This window comes from Callionymus lyra, chromosome 6, assembly GCF_982586985.1.
Source record: "Callionymus lyra chromosome 6, fCalLyr1.hap1.1, whole genome shotgun sequence".
Taxonomy (NCBI): Eukaryota; Metazoa; Chordata; class Actinopteri; order Syngnathiformes; family Callionymidae; genus Callionymus; species Callionymus lyra.
The window spans coordinates 5,611,875-5,631,017 of record NC_141823.1 but is presented as its reverse complement, the minus strand read 5'-3'; the positions used below and the strand labels follow the sequence as shown (position 1 = coordinate 5,631,017).

The 19,143-nt window shown below is 38.0% G+C and overlaps 1 protein-coding gene across 3 annotated transcripts in view; it reads left to right on the top strand.

Moving 5' to 3' along the window:
• The window catches only part of insyn1 (inhibitory synaptic factor 1), an 80,267-nt gene extending 73,589 nt beyond the window's left edge, over window positions 1–6,678 (top strand). For all 3 annotated transcript variants that reach the window (XM_087793806.1, XM_087793804.1, XM_087793805.1), the window contains exon 3: window positions 5,768–6,678. In XM_087793806.1, the coding sequence (XP_087649932.1) occupies window positions 5,768–6,559 (792 nt within the window). In that variant the 3' untranslated portion in view covers window positions 6,560–6,678. The remainder of the gene's footprint in view (window positions 1–5,767) is intronic.
• Window positions 6,679–19,143: the final 12,465 nt, after the last annotated feature.

Sequence of the window (19,143 nt, the reverse complement as noted above, 5' to 3'; positions counted from 1 at the left end):
AACATTCAGAAGGATGTTGAAAAATGAGGATTCAGGTGAGAAAATTATTTACATGTGTTGGTTTTCTGGAGTTCCATCTGGACCCTGGATGGTTTTCAAGGATTTGTGGCTTCCCGCATATTACACATCAAAAGAGAAAACATAAACATGCTTTAAGACTAAATTGAAAAAGAGAGATGAACTGCAAACATGTAGAAATTATAGTCTCCTTGGCAGAAGTAATAAAAACCTTTTCTTTCTTCTTCAGATTTCAAGAGTTAATGTTGTGGAATAGATTTATTTATTCAATGTTTTTGAATATCGGAGTTAACCATCAGCGTTATCATTTGTTTCCCAAATCAAAACCAAATCCAAAAGTCCCATAATGCACTGCAGACGTTTATTTTATTCAGCTATGAGCCGAATCATTTCTGTAAGTATTCAAGTGAAATATTGAGAAAATCAGGATTCAACCAATGAGTTCGATCTGGATCCAGGATGGTTTTGAAGGATCTGTTACTTACTGCATATTTCACGCCCTACTTTGTTCAAAACCACCAAAAAGGAAATGGAATAAAACATTAACATGACTTAAGACTAAATCACAAAACAATAAAATAATAATCTCCTTGGCAGAGGCGATTTAACATATTCCTTCTTAAAGACACTCTTCCTTCCTCCAAATACAAGAGTTTAATGTGGTAGAAAAACACTTAAAGAATAAACCATTTGAATTCAACATTTCCTTTAAGGCTATTAGGTAGTAGACTTAAGTTCTACTTTGAGTGTCTCCTGGATGACCTGACGTCTCACCTAAGAGAGTCTAGACACAAGGCAAGAACAAAGATTTAGTGATTATTTCAAATATTTGCCTTTTAGCTCAGCTCATTATAAACAAAAAGTGTAAGATTGTGCTCAAAGAAGATAACACGATATATACAGTATATCACACAAGATCCACTTTTTATTCAATGGATATTTGAGTTGAATGTAAAAGTTTTATAAAGATGTTGCAACACTTTTCTTAGAAAGGAAACTATTTCTGTAGTAGAAGTAATCAGATTTCTGTCTCATCTCCATATGAAGCTCTCTTTTGTGGATGCTTTTTGAAATCCTCCTTTTTTTGTGACTAAAAAAAGCAGAAGATGACATCTTGAGATCAAGATAACTTAATAAATGATTCAACTTCAAGGACAGGCCACAACGTTGTTGTGCTGACAAAATGTTCCCGATCGACTTTGACGTTTTATTTGATGTTTTCTCTGGTGCGTTTAAATAAATACTTAATGGATACAAGAAATTCTGAGAAGAAAAATCTGTTTATTTGGGATCAATTATGCAGGGAATCCAGATGTTTAAAACACACAACCGGCTCTGACACTTTGTATCGTTGCTTCATTGTTTGTATTTCAATGTTTTTACAATCGCTTGTTGTCGAGAGCGTTTTGACGATTGTCAGGTAGGGCTTTCGATCCCGGGACCCAACTTAAATACCTTCGTAATATTAGAATCAGCGATGTTTTCACCAAACATCTCATCGAAGAGGCTCATGGCGATGTTGCGATGCAATTTTGTTAGAGTCACTGTGTGTTCTCAAGAGCCTGTTTAAGGATTTCAAGGATGTTTGAAGTCGACTCACGTTACTTCTCAGGGTCTGCATTACGTGTCGCCCAATTGAGGGGAAATATCAATCAACGAACAAGACTGCAAAATACTTTATAGGCCAATTCCAAGATTAGAAAGTGGGGACAACTAATCTTTACCTTCCTTTCAGAAGATTTTCAGCTATAAAAAGATAATTTTGAGGAAACTGAGAACCCATCACTGGTGAATCGCTTTGTTTGCCTTCTATTCACTGTGCTAGTAAAGTTATCTGCTGACGCTAGCCTCTCAAATTAAAAGTTCCGTTTTCCAACTGAAAATACCGGAAACAAAATGTTTGATGGTTCATTACTGGATCTTGAGTCTCACCTGTAGATGTTTGATGTATTACTTGCAATGATTTCAGTGGATTAAACCTGCACACACAAAGATTTGATGAATGAATGGATGAATAAATCTTTATTTATGTTCTGGTTGTTGGTAGGAGCACAATAGTAGTACCAGTTGTTAGAGCAGGGGTTTCAAACTCAATTGGACAAGGGGGCAAACATGTGTAGTATAGTTCTCTGTATACTTGTTCTACTTCTCCGTAATTACATGAACAATAATTTACGTTGATATGTGACATAAATACCTAGATTGTTCAATGGAAAAAAAAGAACATTAAAATAAGAAATCAAGTATAATGCATTTTATAGAAACAATCAACACGATTAAATATTGGCATAGAATGAATAAATAAATCGTCTAGAAATAGGAACTACATTATGATTCAAATTGAATTAATAGTGAATAAAATCACTAGACAGGATTAGTGTAAAAGTCAAAACACTGAGAATGTTTGACTTTAAGAATTTGGTTCCACAGATATGGGCCTTGATAACTATGAGTATTTTCTCCTTGTTCTTGTCTTTAGTTTGAGAAAATATAAAGATGACTACCTGATTACCAAAGGGCTGACACTGTTTAAGCAAAGAGAATAAATAGTGATCACTATGGACAATAAGCAATGTACAACCAAAGCAAATAATTTAAAATGAATTTGATATTATTATAACAATTTATAACATTTTTATGATAAAATACCGGGAGAGAAACAGTTTAGGCTTCTTTTTCTCTTGGTACTGTAAGGATATGAAAACTTCACTGTAATCGATCATTTAGATTTAACACACATTTCAAATAATCACTTGATTAACTGATAATCTTTCATATTTAATTCATATTAAATATGAATTAAATTGCCTCTCTTTAGAATCCACTTGCTCAGCTATTCGACAGGTCAGGTCAAGTCGACGCTCACACTGAGAGATAAATAACAATCTGTAGATGATGCCAGCAAGTGGTTCCAACAAGGACAAGGGCAGACATCTGCGTGAGTCAACTGATAAAACAGATTCTCTCTACAAGACATCAAACTGCGGTAACTTTCCACAACCACCACGTGGCTCGGCCATCTTAGAAGTGTTTAGAGTTACTGACCAATATTACAAGCTGTAATGACCAGAGGCGTTTACTTGAATATTCATACTATAAAAGATCCTCCATTTCGTTAGAACTTAGCACTTGGCACTCAAAGACATCTCTGCGATAGATCTGTGCTTTGAGGGGTCGATTCATCGGAACAAAACCCTAACAAAATAAATATGGAAAGAATCCAAAGTTCACTCAAACATGAGAGCTAAAAGTTGTAATCAATTAACTTAAAACGTGAAGACAAACATAGAAATCACCAACGGAACCGAGAAAAACAATGGCTTTGAAATCCGTAGTCAGCTCTGATGAATCACGGTTGATTCTCTAACGACTCAACAAAGTGAAAATATTTACTCTTCACTCGGTGTGTTATGAAGCTAATTCCTGCCACCTGTGCTCGGCAGAGCGTCACCGAAATGAAGCAATTTTTAAAAGCCATGAGTAAACAGTTATGAGTTTACAGTTGAGAAGTAATCGTGTAGCGAGATAAGAAGACAAACAGAGATTTATCTGCAGCTGTGATAATGAATCCTAATACCTCTCTTGTCGAATCCTTTGACTTTGCTTGTCATCTAAGAGAAAACAGAAAACAGACTTGTGTTAAATCTACATCCACACTTTGAGAAATTGTTAACCCTGGACTGATGACGTTCTTGAACCTGAGGGATTCACCGTTGTCTGATTGTTGAATTGTGAATATTGTGTTGAATCGTTCATGAGACATCTCCATAAAACTCCATCATTTTATTGTCAAAAATGCTCAAAACAGAGACAAGCACCCACTGTGCATCAGCACGTATGAAAACAAAAACACAAACATGAGAACGTACCTCAACGATGAAGCTCCGTGACACGTTTTCTTTGACAGATGGTGTCGTGAACACTAGTCTTTCATATACTACCCAAGAAAAATGTCAGACATGGGAAAAAAGGTGGAACAAAGGAGAGGAAAATCTTCCCATTCCCTTTATTATACTTCCTCTTACCGGTTAAAATAAATAAAAACAAACAAGGGGGACATTAAGGAACAAACAAGGAGAAATAACTCTGCTTTACCAAATACTAGCGATGTGTTGATGAAGCAGCTGATGCTGTATCACGGTACAGTTTGAAAGACCACTAGATGTCAGCCTCAGTGAAAATGATGCCAGGTTTCATTGAATTAGTAGATCAGAGTCAAAGATTATAAAGCAGAGAGTGACATCTAGTGGCCATTTAAAATGAAGACACTGCCGATACAGTATCATAAAACTTCATCAACACATCACTTCAATAATATTTAATTTTTTTAGTTTTCCATTTAAGGGAATTCTGTTACTTTTAGGTCAAGGTGAACGACCTGCGCCACTGCATATGTGTTTCTGGAAACCGGGACTGTTGTCAAACACATTTGTTTTCTGTCCACCGGGTCACCTTGACCCACTGGCCGAGACAATGGTCAAACATTAGCAGCAGCATCGAGGGGTGTTGTGGTGTTACATAACTTTGACTTTTCTTTATCTTTAAATCACTTCTCCTATTTTTTTTCAATTTCATATCAACACATAGTAAAGTAAGTAGAGTAAAGGTTATTTGTAAAGTGCCTTTCTTGACCAGGGTGGCATGGGAGGCTTGACATGAGGCATTATAAAAATCAACTTCAAAGTTGTTGTTATTTTGGGGACGTGGAATGTGTTGTTAATCCATTTATTTTCTTCTACTTATTCCGTAATGGGGGTCACAGGGGCCCAATAAATTGGGTCAGAAAGTGTTTAAGTGCCAGAAAAAGGGAGTATTCACCACATTGGCAGGTGCGCCATGGGAAGCTGGGATCTCTCTAGGTCCTTGTGCTCGTAGCATTTGACTATTTAGCAGTTCTTGAAGTTTTAATGTTGTTTTGATTTTTATTGGTTTAATGTTAGTAAGTAAGTAAGTAAGTAATATTTATTTATATAGCGCTTTTCTAGACCAGGGTCACAAAGCGCTTAAACAATCAAAACAATACTCAAAAAAGTATATACTTTAAAGATCAAGATAATACTGAGAACAACACAGGAGTTCCAGAAAATCAAGGAAAAGCCTGAACAAATAGAAACGTCTTAAGATGTTTCTTAAAGGAGTCAGTAGATCCATCAAGCGCAAAGAGAGAGGAAGATTGTTCCAAAGCTTAGGAGCAACAGCCTGGAAAGATTTCTCTCCTCTGGTCCTGAACCGTGTTCAGGAACCATCAGTAGATTCTGATCCACAGACCTCAGAGCCCGAGCTGGGGTGTAAGTCTGGATCAGATCACTGATGGAAGGTCTGACCATGAATATATCTGAAAGTAAGAACCAGAATTTTTAAGTTGATCCTGAAAGAAACTGGAAGCCAGTGAAGAGTTTTAAGGATCGGAGAAATGTGAGTTCTTCTACTAGAGCGGGTTAGAATTCTCGCTGCAGAGTTATGAATCAACTGCAGGCGAGACAGATCCTTCTTGTTTAGACATGAAAACAAACTGTTACAATAGTCCAGACGAGAAGAAACAAACGCATGGATTACAAGCTCCAGATCATGTTCCGACAACATTTTCCTAAGTTTAGAGATTTTTCTCAGTTGAAGGAAACAGTTTCTGGTCAGTTTTCTGCAGTGTTGAACAAGAGACATGTCTTTATCAAATACAACACCCAGGTTTCTCATGTAAGGAGTAAAAAAAACTCTTTCTTAATGGTCTTCTTCTGTGTTTCTATCACAGGTGGTGGGTCAGATCGACAAACTCACGTCAGACTTTGACTTCGACCAAGACCCCGACGACTGGACGGTGGCCACGGCCAGCAGCACGTCCAGCAGCGAGCGGGGACTAGGGGAAGCCTTCCGACTGGACTTCCTCAACGCCGACGTGCTTTCCGACAGCTGGGAGTTCTGCAGCTATCTGGAGGCGGCGGCGGGCGCCGCGGCACGTCCTGCGTTCGACAAGCCAGTCTACCTACAAACGGGGCTCTGCCATGAGACGATACCCACGCAGACGCAGAGCCCCACGCCACCCCCCACCACTGCCTCAGTCTACTCCCAGATGAACGGTGGGTTGCCCATCCCCAACGGGCCTCGCATCATAACCCCCGACTCCTCCAGCGAGGAGGCCAGCAGCTCCACGCACAGCCAAAAGAATTCCCGGACCTCTGGCACAAGAGAGAGGGTCCGCTTCAGCGACAAGATCCTCTACCACGCCCTGTGCTGCGACGACGACGACGAGGAAGAGCCGGAAGACAAGAGCGGGTGTGCGACGCCGGACAGTGACTGCGAGACCCTGGAAATGACCGCCCCCAAACGCTCCTCCTCCGAGCACTCGCTCCTGTACAACTGTCTGGATCCCTCGTACGGCGCCAAGGTGACGTCGGGGGCTCACACACTACCGAGAAAAGGTCTCTTGAACCCGAGCTGCCGCAAAAAACTTTTAAGAAACAGCAGCACACAGACTGTCTCGGACAAGAGCACTCAGACTGTACTGCCCTATATTCCTACCAAACAGAAAACAAAGGACCACTGAGGAATACCTGCTTTTGTCATAAAGCTCATGAAAATGACTGTGCATTATTTAATATTAAATACATAGCTCATAGATTAATACACAAATTAATTATTAAATAAATAAATGATATATGGGAATCCACTTGTCTATCTACAGTCATTCCTTCAGCAAAAGTCAACAAAGAAAGTCAGTCATGAGGCCCAATGATTCTTGGAATCACTAATTAAAAAACGCTTTTTTAAATTCATTTTTTAGGATCTGGATTGTAAATATAGGCATCGAAACATCCCCTATATATGTGTCATGTTATGTCTACTAAAGGGCTTTCAGCACAGGCGTGAAACACATTTTTGACCGAATATCGAAATGGAAAACACGTCACTCGTCCTCACGCGTCACTCCACAGTTGCTCTTCGCTTCTACAAGCGGCGTCACGTCTTCGTCCATCTGCTGCTCACAGCAGACCTCCAGGTTAATCTCCACTCGAACGACTATTGCGCTAGTAATCCTAATATTATTTTTTTTTTGAGGTAGAGAGATTGGTATTAAACGTCAAAGCTATTTGAAACAGAATCAATGACAAAATTGTAGCTGCTTGGCTCAACTCAATTTTGACCTTTTCAGAAGGTTTTTAGGTGTTTATCACTAATTCATTAAAACAGTTCCATGTGGCCCGCTGGATGGTTTGTCTCCAAATTAAAGGAGATCAATGTTCACGTCGATATTGTGGCCTACAAAGATGTCTATTTTAAGATAAAAGTAATAATAATAATAATTTATTTTATTCAATAGGCCCTTTTCAGGACACACAAGGACACCATAAAAAAAATATTATAAAACAACAGTGCAAAATGACAACTGAGTTCTAAAGATAAGAAAGAATAAAAGTTTCTAAAAGGGAATAATCAAACAAGTGATTACAGTGAATAAGCAAGTTTAAAAAGATGAGTTTTAAAAACAGTGTGTCAACGTTACGAATGTCCAGTGGGAGGGAGTTCCAGAGGCGAGGGGTTGAAGGCTCTGGATCCCCTGGTGTCCATACGAGCAGATAAGAAACAGATATTGTTGATGTCAACAATACTTTAAATAAGAGTAAAATGATGTTAAGAGGAAAGGAATTGGCTCGTCGATTGGAAGGAATTAAAACACATACTTCCTCTAACAGACAGTTGAGTATATAAACCATTTATATTTGTTACGCCCCTAACCTAGACAAATAAAAAGATTCTGCACCGTTGACACCCCTGCGTCAAAATGTTTCCCAAAGAGTCTATCGCTCATCCTGAGATACCCACGTCAAGTTCAATGACCACGTTATGTGTTTGATTCAATTCAATTAAAAGCATCTTATCATGACAAAGTTATCCCAAGACACTTGGCGAGGAAACACTTCCTCATAGAAGCAGAAACCTCAAGCAGAACCAGACCAGTTTTGAAGGCTCTCTGCTGCGACCGGTTGGGAGGGTGGATAGGGGGAGGTAGTCAGATGGATGGATGAAAGAGTGAGGGAAGATGCAAGAAAAGAGGAGACTATAGAGTAAGAGTACATGGAGGTGCTGAAGAAAATCTGTTGATATTGTGTACCTGGTGTCAAAAAATACCAGCCATGTCTGTGGTTGCGAGGATCCGAAATGTTCTGTAGAACTGCTGTTACAGAGGTTTTTTTTATGTTTTTAATGGCCAGACTAACACAAAACTTAAACTCTGAAACTAATGTTCATTAGTTTTATAGTGTAATACAAGGGTGTAAAACTCAACCACAAAAAGGGGCCAAAATCCGAGTCAGCATTCGTGATCACGGCCAAACAAATGTTATATTTACCTAAACAGGTCCTATAAAGGGAGAATCAAATTTACATCAAACTCCTTAAACCCCAGTTTTACTTCTTATTGGAGGTCTCTGTTTATTTTCCGACCTCAATTATATCTGTTTTTTAATGTACTTTAAACACTTCATAGGCATCTTTAAAGGTCAGGATATGAACCTCACTAAACTTTATTTAAACAAACCATACGACAGGGCCATGAGTTCCACACATGTGGTGTAATACCTAAGTCATCCGTTAAAAGAGTGATCTGTTAAAAACCTTCCGAAAACTTAAGTGTGTCCCTTTTTTTCATGATTACAATAAGCATTGAAATATGAGTCGACTCGTCATCGACACAAACGGCGAAATATTCATCTCTGATCTTGAGGACGATCTTTCCATCTGCCACGGATTGTCACTAATCTGAGTTTATCGTACATATAAATTGCAGTGAGGTTGTCACCGGAAAGAAAAATAATTAATGTGTTATTACTTGTATTATCAGGCGTCCTGCCAGAGACAAACACGGTTTCATAATTGATCAGTTTGAGAACACGCCTCACCAGGATCCAAACCACGGACAAAAGCAATACTTACGATAATTTCCATTGGTTTTACTCTCATCAGTATAAACACGTTCTTTCTCCATGTTGGCATGAGCTGGAATATCATTGGAGGACGGTTGAGCTCGGCGGGGGAACGTCTCCGCACATGTCAAGCTCCTTTGTCTCTTTGAAGTCGACAAACAAGTGGCAAAGCGCCACAGAAATACAGTCATTACCTGCTCTTGATTCGTATCATTTGTCTGAACGGAAGACGCTCGGCTGAGCGCTGGAGCTCATTAGCATGTGTGTACAAATACCTCCAATTAGCTTCTGGAAATAAGCCGAGAAACTGTTGTTTCTTGTAACAAAATGACTTCCCTGGACGGTCGTAACCATCCTTTCTTTTAAAAGTTTACAAACTAATGTTTTAACTGCGTTTATTTTTCTCTTAATCCAGAGTTATGGAGGTGAATCAGCTGATTCCAGGTGTTTGGTGTGAGGGAAGTGTACTTCACAGACCAGCAGTCACAGGGCGAAACTCACACAAAAACAATATAAAACAATGTCTATACTCTGCCACATAATGTAAATAATATATGGGTTTCATGAACAATGCATAATGATAAGTATTTTGATTGGTTGATTATAGTAATCTTTGTTTTCTAAAAAAAAAATTTTCATTTTGATTATATTCAATCTGATTATTTTCTAAAGTGTATGACTTTTTTTCTTTAAACATGATATTCAGATTATACTAATACAATAGTATATTTTCCAAATGTGTAAATATTTAATATAATGTTATAATTTAAAAATAAACTGAACTGAACTAATTGGTGATGAAGCTTCATGAAACAGTGTCATGTTGTTTAGAGGTCAGTAGGTGGCACCAACAGTTTAAAGATGATGTTTCATTAGAACAGTTGTTCAAAACAAAGGAAAATAGTGCAGAGCTGCCATCTAGTGGACTCTGAAGATACTGACACTGTTTCATGAAGCTTCATCAACACATCACTACCATCTAGTGGACTCTGAAGATAATGACACTGTTTCATGAAGCTTCATCAACACATCACTACCATCTAGTGGACTCTGAAGATAATGACACTGTTTCATGAAGCTTCATCAACACATCACTACCATCTAGTGGACTCTGAAGATAATGACACTGTTTCATGAAGCTTCATCAACACATCACTACCATCTAGTGGACTCTGAAGATAATGACACTGTTTCATGAAGCTTCATCAACACATCACTACCATCTAGTGGACTCTGAAGATAATGACACTGTTTCATGAAGCTTCATCAACACATCACTACCATCTAGTGGACTCTGAAGATAATGACACTGTTTCATGAAGCTTCATCAACACATCACTACCATCTAGTGGACTCTGAAGATAATGACACTGTTTCATGAAGCTTCATCAACACAGCACTATCATCTAGTGGACTCTGAAGATAATGACACTGTTTCATGAAGCTTCATCAACACAGCACTACCATCTAGTGGACTCTGAAGATAATGACACTGTTTCATGAAGCTTCATCAACACAGCACTGCCATCTAGTGGACCCTGAAGATAATGACACTGGTTCATGAAGCTTCATCAACACATCACTACCATCTAGTGGACTCTGAAGATAATGACACTGTTTCATGAAGCTTCATCAACACATCACTACCATCTAGTGGACTCTGAAGATAATGACACTGTTTCATGAAGCTTCATCAACACATCACTACCATCTAGTGGACTCTGAAGATAATGACACTGTTTCATGAAGCTTCATCAACACATCACTACCATCTAGTGGACTCTGAAGATAATGACACTGTTTCATGAAGCTTCATCAACACATCACTACCATCTAGTGGACTCTGAAGATAATGACACTGTTTCATGAAGCTTCATCAACACAGCACTATCATCTAGTGGACTCTGAAGATAATGACACTGTTTCATGAAGCTTCATCAACACAGCACTACCATCTAGTGGACTCTGAAGATAATGACACTGTTTCATGAAGCTTCATCAACACAGCACTGCCATCTAGTGGACCCTGAAGATAATGACACTGGTTCATGAAGCTTCATCAACACATCACTACCATCTAGTGGACTCTGAAGATAATGACACTGTTTCATGAAGCTTCATCAACACATCACTACCATCTAGTGGACTCTGAAGATAATGACACTGTTTCATGAAGCTTCATCAACACATCACTACCATCTAGTGGACTCTGAAGATAATGACACTGTTTCATGAAGCTTCATCAACACATCACTACCATCTAGTGGACTCTGAAGATAATGACACTGTTTCATGAAGCTTCATCAACACATCACTACCATCTAGTGGACTCTGAAGATAATGACACTGTTTCATGAAGCTTCATCAACACAGCACTATCATCTAGTGGACTCTGAAGATAATGACACTGTTTCATGAAGCTTCATCAACACAGCACTACCATCTAGTGGACTCTGAAGATAATGACACTGTTTCATGAAGCTTCATCAACACAGCACTGCCATCTAGTGGACCCTGAAGATAATGACACTGGTTCATGAAGCTTCATCAACACAGCACTACCATCTAGTGGACTCTGAAGATAATGACACCGTTTCATGAAGCTTCATCAACACAGCACTACCATCTAGTGGACCCTGAAGATAATGACACTGGTTCATGAAGCTTCATCAACACAGCACTACCATCTAGTGGACCCTGAAGATAATGACACTGTTTCATGAAGCTTCATCAGACCATCACTAGTCATAATAGTGACAGTAGACGATACCAATAGAATACTGAGCTACTTGATCACACTTTCAGCCAATCATGCGACGCGCTGACGCATCACGTGACAACGTAGAAGCACTGGCACATCAATCTTGACGTTAAAAGTCAATTTAAAAAAATCTGTAAAAACTAAGTGAACCTTACAATATGGGGGAAAAATGTATATTTGAATGCTTAGAAAAGTTTGATTCTGATGGCAAAGATATACGATATGGTTTCATTTAAGGTTAAGGAAGAGAGATGGGCTAATGCAGCCCTTGAACTTTCAGTAAAAGCCTTACTGAGGACTCACACATATAACATATATATATATATATAACATACAACATATATGATATGGATTTAACTCTAGATCCAGGCCATTTACGAATACACAATAGCAAAAACGACACAATCCTTTAAACCTAAATCAAAACACATAGTTAAAACTAGTGATGGTCTGATGAAGCTTCAATGTTGTTTAGAGGTCAGTAGGTGGCGCCATCAGTTTTAAAATTAATGTATCATTAAAACAGTTGTTCAAAAAAAAGAAAATAGTTCAGAGACGCTCAGACACGATCTATGTGGACTCTGAATATAATGAGACTGCTTCATGAAGCTTCATCAGACCATCCCTACTTAAAACTACACTAAGACAAAAACTTGCAAAAAACAACATCTGAAACGTTTAAAATAGCAAAATTATATTCTAATATTTACAAAAAGAGTGGATAACATGTGCAAAAACAACAAAATAAACACAGTATTTGTTTCTATTACATTTCTAAAACAAAAAATCTTCACATGAATCTTGGACGCTTCACTTTTGCTCCTTCAACTTCCAGTCGTGCTCCTTTTCTTCTGAGCCCAACTGTGATTTCATGAGCCAGGAAACGGAAGTAAACATCAACGGCAGCGAGCGCCGAGGGTTCTGCTGCTCCATTCACCCGCACAGTGGAGGATGGAACGCAGCGGCGCGGCGCTGTATTCACAGAGCCCAGGCCGATAGCCATTTGTGATCGATATGTTAGAGGGGGGCTTCTGTTGAGAGGTCTCTCTGCCGAGCCTGCCGGCCGCTCTCCTGGGACCCGCGAACAAAAACTCACAGTCGGACCAATTTACTTAGACTCGCTGGAACAAAAATTAGAAGCGAGGACCGATATGAGTGACATTTAAAAAAATGTGTGCCCCCAAGAGGCATAAGACGAATGTGTCTGCTGGTGTTTTTTTTTTTTTGCAGAACAACACATGACTTTGTCAATTCCTGCACTGACTGCTGTTGATTTACTGGAGAAATATCAATGGATGACATGATTTTCTTCATATTCAAAATAATCCATAATAGGAGGCACAGATTTGGCCCTAGTTAGAGAGATAGATGGATGGATGGATGGATGGATGGATGGATGGTTAAATGTGTTGGAAGGAAGGATGGATTCATTTATGAATAAAAGGTTAAATAGATGGATGGATGGATGGATGGATGGATGGATGGATGGATGGATGGATGGATGGATGGATGGATGGATGGATGGATGGATGGTTAAATGTGTTGGAAGGAAGGATGGATTCATTTATGAATAAAAGGTGAAATAGATGGATGGATGGATGGATGGATGGATGGACGGACGGACGGACGGACGGACCGACGGACCGACGGACCGACCGACCGACGGACCGACCGACCGACCGACCGACCGACGGACGGACGGACGGACGGACGGACGGACCGACGGACCGACGGACCGACCGACCGACCGACCGACGGACGGACGGACGGACGGACGGACGGACGGACGGACGGACGGACGGACGGACGGACGGACGGACGGACGGACGGACGGACGGACGGACGGACGGACGGACGGACGGACGGACGGACGGATAGATAGATAGATAGATAGATAGATAGATAGATAGATAGATAGATAGATAGATAGATAGATAGATAGATAGATAGATAGATAGATAGATAGATAGATAGATAGATAGATAGATAGATAGATAGATAGATAGATAGATAGATAGATAGATAGATAGATAGATAGATAGATAGATAGATAGATAGATAGATAGATAGATAGATAGATAGATAGATAGATAGATAGATAGATAGATAGATAGATAGATAGATAGATAGATAGATAGATAGATAGATAGATAGATAGATAGATAGATAGATAGATAGATAGATAGATAGATAGATAGATAGATAGATAGATAGATAGATAGATAGATAGATAGATAGATAGATAGATAGATAGATAGATAGATAGATAGATAGATAGATAGATAGATAGATAGATAGATAGATAGATAGATAGATAGATAGATAGATAGAACATAGATCAATGTAAAATAACTAAGAAAACTCTCTGAGTCTATTAGTGTTGCATCATGGGAGGAGCATTTGTTGCTTCTCTGTTCACTGATGAAGTGATTCAGAGGATGATGTCATCATCACAATCTCCTATTTCAACCGGTATTTATCTTCTTTCCCGAACATATTTGGTTTTCCTGTTTCTTGTCTTGTCCTTGCAATGTTCTGTTTACGCAAGGACTTCTACACGTTTACCTGTCTCTGGTCGAGTAGTTGTTTAGTCCACAGCCTTCAGCTAACCCACTCCTACCACAGTACACAAAATAGTATCTGCTTTGATGTATCGTGCTGGTGAAATAACTTGACAACCTTTAACGTAGAGCCACTTGGGAAGGTTGACCACCAAATGAAAAGTGACCTGGAGCCGCAAACACGGTTCTCATAAGACCCTTAGACCAGAGGGTAGGTCTCTTCAAGGTCACCCTGTGACCTGAAGGGTTACCATCAGCTCGGTACACACTTGTAAAACAAATCAATATATGTTATGATAGAGGATGAACGATATTCCTCTAATACACTAAACACAATTTTGGTTCTTCAATAGATACCAATGGGACAATAGAAGAGGAAAACACAAAATTAAACATAAAAGGAAAATATTTTTTGACTCCTGCCTCGACAATTATAAACAATATTTAAGAAAAAAAGTAAAAAATTGGCACATTTTTGATAAGCTTAAATATAGTGTAGGACTGGTAAATATTTATTGAAAAAGGCTTATTGTGATATTTTTCTCTTCACTCTCCAGTACGACAGAGGATTTGGGCCAAACAAAGAATTGAATTATTTTATTATGAGATTAAATTCGTATATATTGCATTTTCCTCTATTTATTACAAGTCGTATATATTGTATTTATTTCAAAATTAAAGGTTTATGTATTACATTTTTACAAAATTAAAGTTGAATAGATTACATTTATTACAAAATAAAATTTGAATATATTTATTTTATTACAAAACTAGAGATTGAATATTTTACATATATTACAAAATCAAAGTCGTATATATTATATTTATTACAAAATAAAATTCGAATTTATTACAAAATCAAAGTTGAATATATTACATTTATTACAAAAATAAATCTGTATTTATTACAATTATTACGAATTAAAATTGTATATATTACATTCTTAACAAAATAAAAGTCGTATTTATTACAAAATAAAAGTAAAATATATTACATATATTACAAAATTAAAGTAGAATGTATTACATATATTACAAAGTTACAGATGTAACTTACATATATTACAACATTTAAATCGTATATATTATTTGTATTACAAAATTAAAGTTGTATCTAGTACATGATTTACAAAATCAAAGTTTAATATATAAAATGTATTACAAAATTACAGAGGTATATAAAGCATTAATTACAAAATAAAAGTCTAATATGTTACATTTATTACAAAATAAAAGTCGAATATATAACATATATTACAAAATGAAAATTGTATCTAGTACATGATTTACAAATCAAAATGTAATATATTAAATGTATTACAAAATTACAGAGGTATATATAACATTCATTACAAAATAAAAGTCTAATATGTTACATTTATTACAAAATAAAAGTCGAATATATAACATATATTACAAAATGAAAGTTGTATCTAGTACAAGATTTACAAAATCAAAATGTAATATATTAAATGTATTACAAAATTACAGAGGTATATAAAACATTCATTACAAAATAAAAGTTGAATATATTACATATATTACAAAATTGAAGTCGCATATATAACAAAATAAAAGTCTAACATATTCCATTTATCAGTACTGACCATACCAATAAACCGGATTTGCGTCAAAGAGCCCATTGTTCTAAAGTAACATATAATTCATTTGTACTAAATCTCTTCACCATCACAATAAATGACGACATCATCAGCAAACAGCTTCTCCGAAAACACCCCGAAGAGAGATATTTCTCCTGCACGCCTTCCCCTGGAACCCCAGGTTTATTGTTCCGGTGTCCGTCTCTGAGCGAGTGTTTCCTTACAAGCGTGGCATTTTAACGCAGCGGCGCTCCAGAGGCGGCGGCGGTAACGGCGGCGACTCAAATTAGATCTTGGTTAAATGTGCATAATGCCAAAACCTGATTAGGGTTCCTCGTCGCCGGCTGCTTATGAGGGACTCACTGTTTAAGCAGCGGTAAGCCTCGTAAGCCTCGTATCCGAAGGAGCAGAGCGAGCACTTTCACGCCAGACCGGTTGATCAAAGTCACGCGGGAGGTAATTACCCCGACAAACGACGCGGCGCACCTTCATATCCGCGAGGTGATTCACCGTTATCACCGTCGTTTCTCAGCGTTAATGTTTTGTTTGTTTTTAAAAACTTGTTTCATTGTCTGGCGCCGGGTCGCTAAATGCCAAGTACCTGTGAAGAAAGAGGCGGCGGCGTGAAATCAATGGCTCGCTCCCCCGCAGCCCTCGCTGCCATTTTCCCTGCTAGATTGGGGACCAACAGGTCATCGCAGACATTAGCATAAACAAACAACGCCGCGCAGTCGCACGAGCCCATCATCAATTACCAAAAACAACAACCCCGAGTCCTCGTTGCGATGAGGTATTCCTGCCTCGTGGAGGTTGTTTCTTTCTTTCACGAGACGTTTCTGCCATGACCTATGCTACGTCTCTTTCGCCAACACGCTCATCAGTCATCCCCGATTATGGCCGAGTGTCGTGTCCTCGGTTCTCCGCGGGACGAGGATGGAAGACAAGCAAAGGTTACGGAAACAACCGCACAGTGAATTCATTCATCAGAAGCCCTTGTGAATTCTTACGGGTGTCTCGATAACTGAGAAAATAACATTATTTTCAATACTTTTTTCAAAAAGTGGCTGTTGTTTTTTTCCTCATAGTTTCATGAAGCTTCGTGAAGCAGTGTCGTATATTTTAGATTTACTCAAATCAAAGAGTTCCATCAAGTGGGCTCGAAAAATAAGGATACTGCTTCATGAAGCTTCACCAGCACATTAATAGCATTAACTATTTACTAGAGATGTGTTGATGAGGCTTCATGAAGCAGCTGATGCTGTATCACGATACAGTTTGAAAGACCACTAGATGTCACCCTCAGTGAAAATGATGCCAGGTTTCATTGAATTATTAGATCAGAGTCAAAGATTATAAAGCAGAGAGTGACATCTAGTGGCCTTTTAAATAAAAGACACTGTATCATTAAACAACCGATGCAGTATCACGAAGCCTCATCGACAACTTTTTGAGTTATACTGTATATCAAGGGCCAAAAATTGTTTTCACCACTGACTGGTTCAATATTATTTTGACCGACTATAATTCAGATAAAAACAGCAAAAAAAAAAAAATCTACTCACGTACTCTGCAAGAGCCCTTGAGCTCGGAATATATATACATAAAGTTGCTGTTTCACTCATTTTCTATAGTATGTAAGTAATAGTTTTTTGTAAAGATATTTCTAGACCAGGGTAACAAAGCGCTTTAACAATCAAAAACAATACACAGTTAAAATATATACTTTAAAAGATCAGAACACATAAGACAAACACAGAAGGACACTTTAGGAAAAAGCACAAATAAAAATGTCTTAAGATGTTTCTTGAAGGAGTCAGTAGATCATCAAACACAGATGTTTCTTGAAGGAGTCAGTAGATCATCAAACACAGAGATGTTTCTTGAAGGAGTCAGTAGATCATCAAACACAGATGTTTCTTGAAGGAGTCAGTAGATCATCAAACACAGATGTTTCTTGAAGGAGTCAGTAGATCATCAAACACAGATGTTTCTTGAAGGAGTCAGTAGATCATCAAACACAGATGTTTCTTGAAGGAGTCAGTAGATCATCAAACACAGATGTTTCTTGAAGGAGTCAGTAGATCATCAAACACAGATGTTTCTTGAAGGAGTCAGTAGAGTAGAGTCAGTAGATCATCAAACACAGAGATGGTTCCAAAGCTTAGGAGCAACAGTCTGGAAGGATTTCTCTCCTCTGGTCCCGAATTTCAGGAACCATCAGTAGATTCTGATCCACAGACCTCAGAGCCCGAGCTGGGGTGTAAGTCTGGATCAGATCACTGATGGAAGGTCTGACCATGAATAGATCTGAAAGTAAGAACCAGAATTTTAAAGTTGATCCTGAAAGAAACTGGAAGCCAGTGAAGGGTTTTAAGGATCAGAGAAATGTGAGTTCTTCTACTAGAGCGGCTCAGAATTCTGGCTGCAGAATTTTGTATGAACTGCAGATGAGACAGATCCTTCTTGTTTAGACATGAGAAAAACTGTAATAGTCTAAACAACACAAAAACAAGGATTATAAGATCCAGATTGTGTTGTGACATCATTTTCCTAAATTTAGAATTTTTTTTCTCAGTTGAAGGAAACAGGAAACAGTTTTCTTCTTTTAATACACCATCCATCTTGATCCGTTATAAAGGGATGGAAGGAGAGCAGAGAAGTTATTATTAATAACAAGTATGGCGGCTGCAGAGCTGCCAAGTGAGACGTGAGTGCGACAGATACTTGATCCATCCTCACACCATGCAATTTACCCTTTCAATGCTAAATATGATTCTTTTTCATGATGAAACTTTGGTTCCTTTAGTGTAAATCTAGCCAATCACAGGAGAAAAAAGTAACATTTTAGACTTTAATAAAAAATGTATAATTAAAACATAATATTTTATATATGTAATTGTAACTTCACAGACTCATACCATTTTTTTCAGTATTTAGACAACCATCTTGTCAAAGATATCTAGTATGACCTTTAATTTCAGTGTAATGCCCCCCAAAAAATAAAGTAATGATGTGATTGAATTATATTTCTTAATGTATACAATCTGATGTGTTGATGTAGGTGTGTGTAAAATAGATGTGTGATATAATTTTATCATCAGTGTGATTGTACAAAACTCTCTTTTCATTGAAATATTGACATTAGAAAATGATCTTAAGCCCCGCCCACTGACAACACTTTGTTTTTCTGGAGATTAAATCTAGTTGACCATAACCACACCCACTCTACTGTGATTGGTCAAACATCAAGGTTTTGTCACCGCGCGTCATCAATCCTCTAAGTC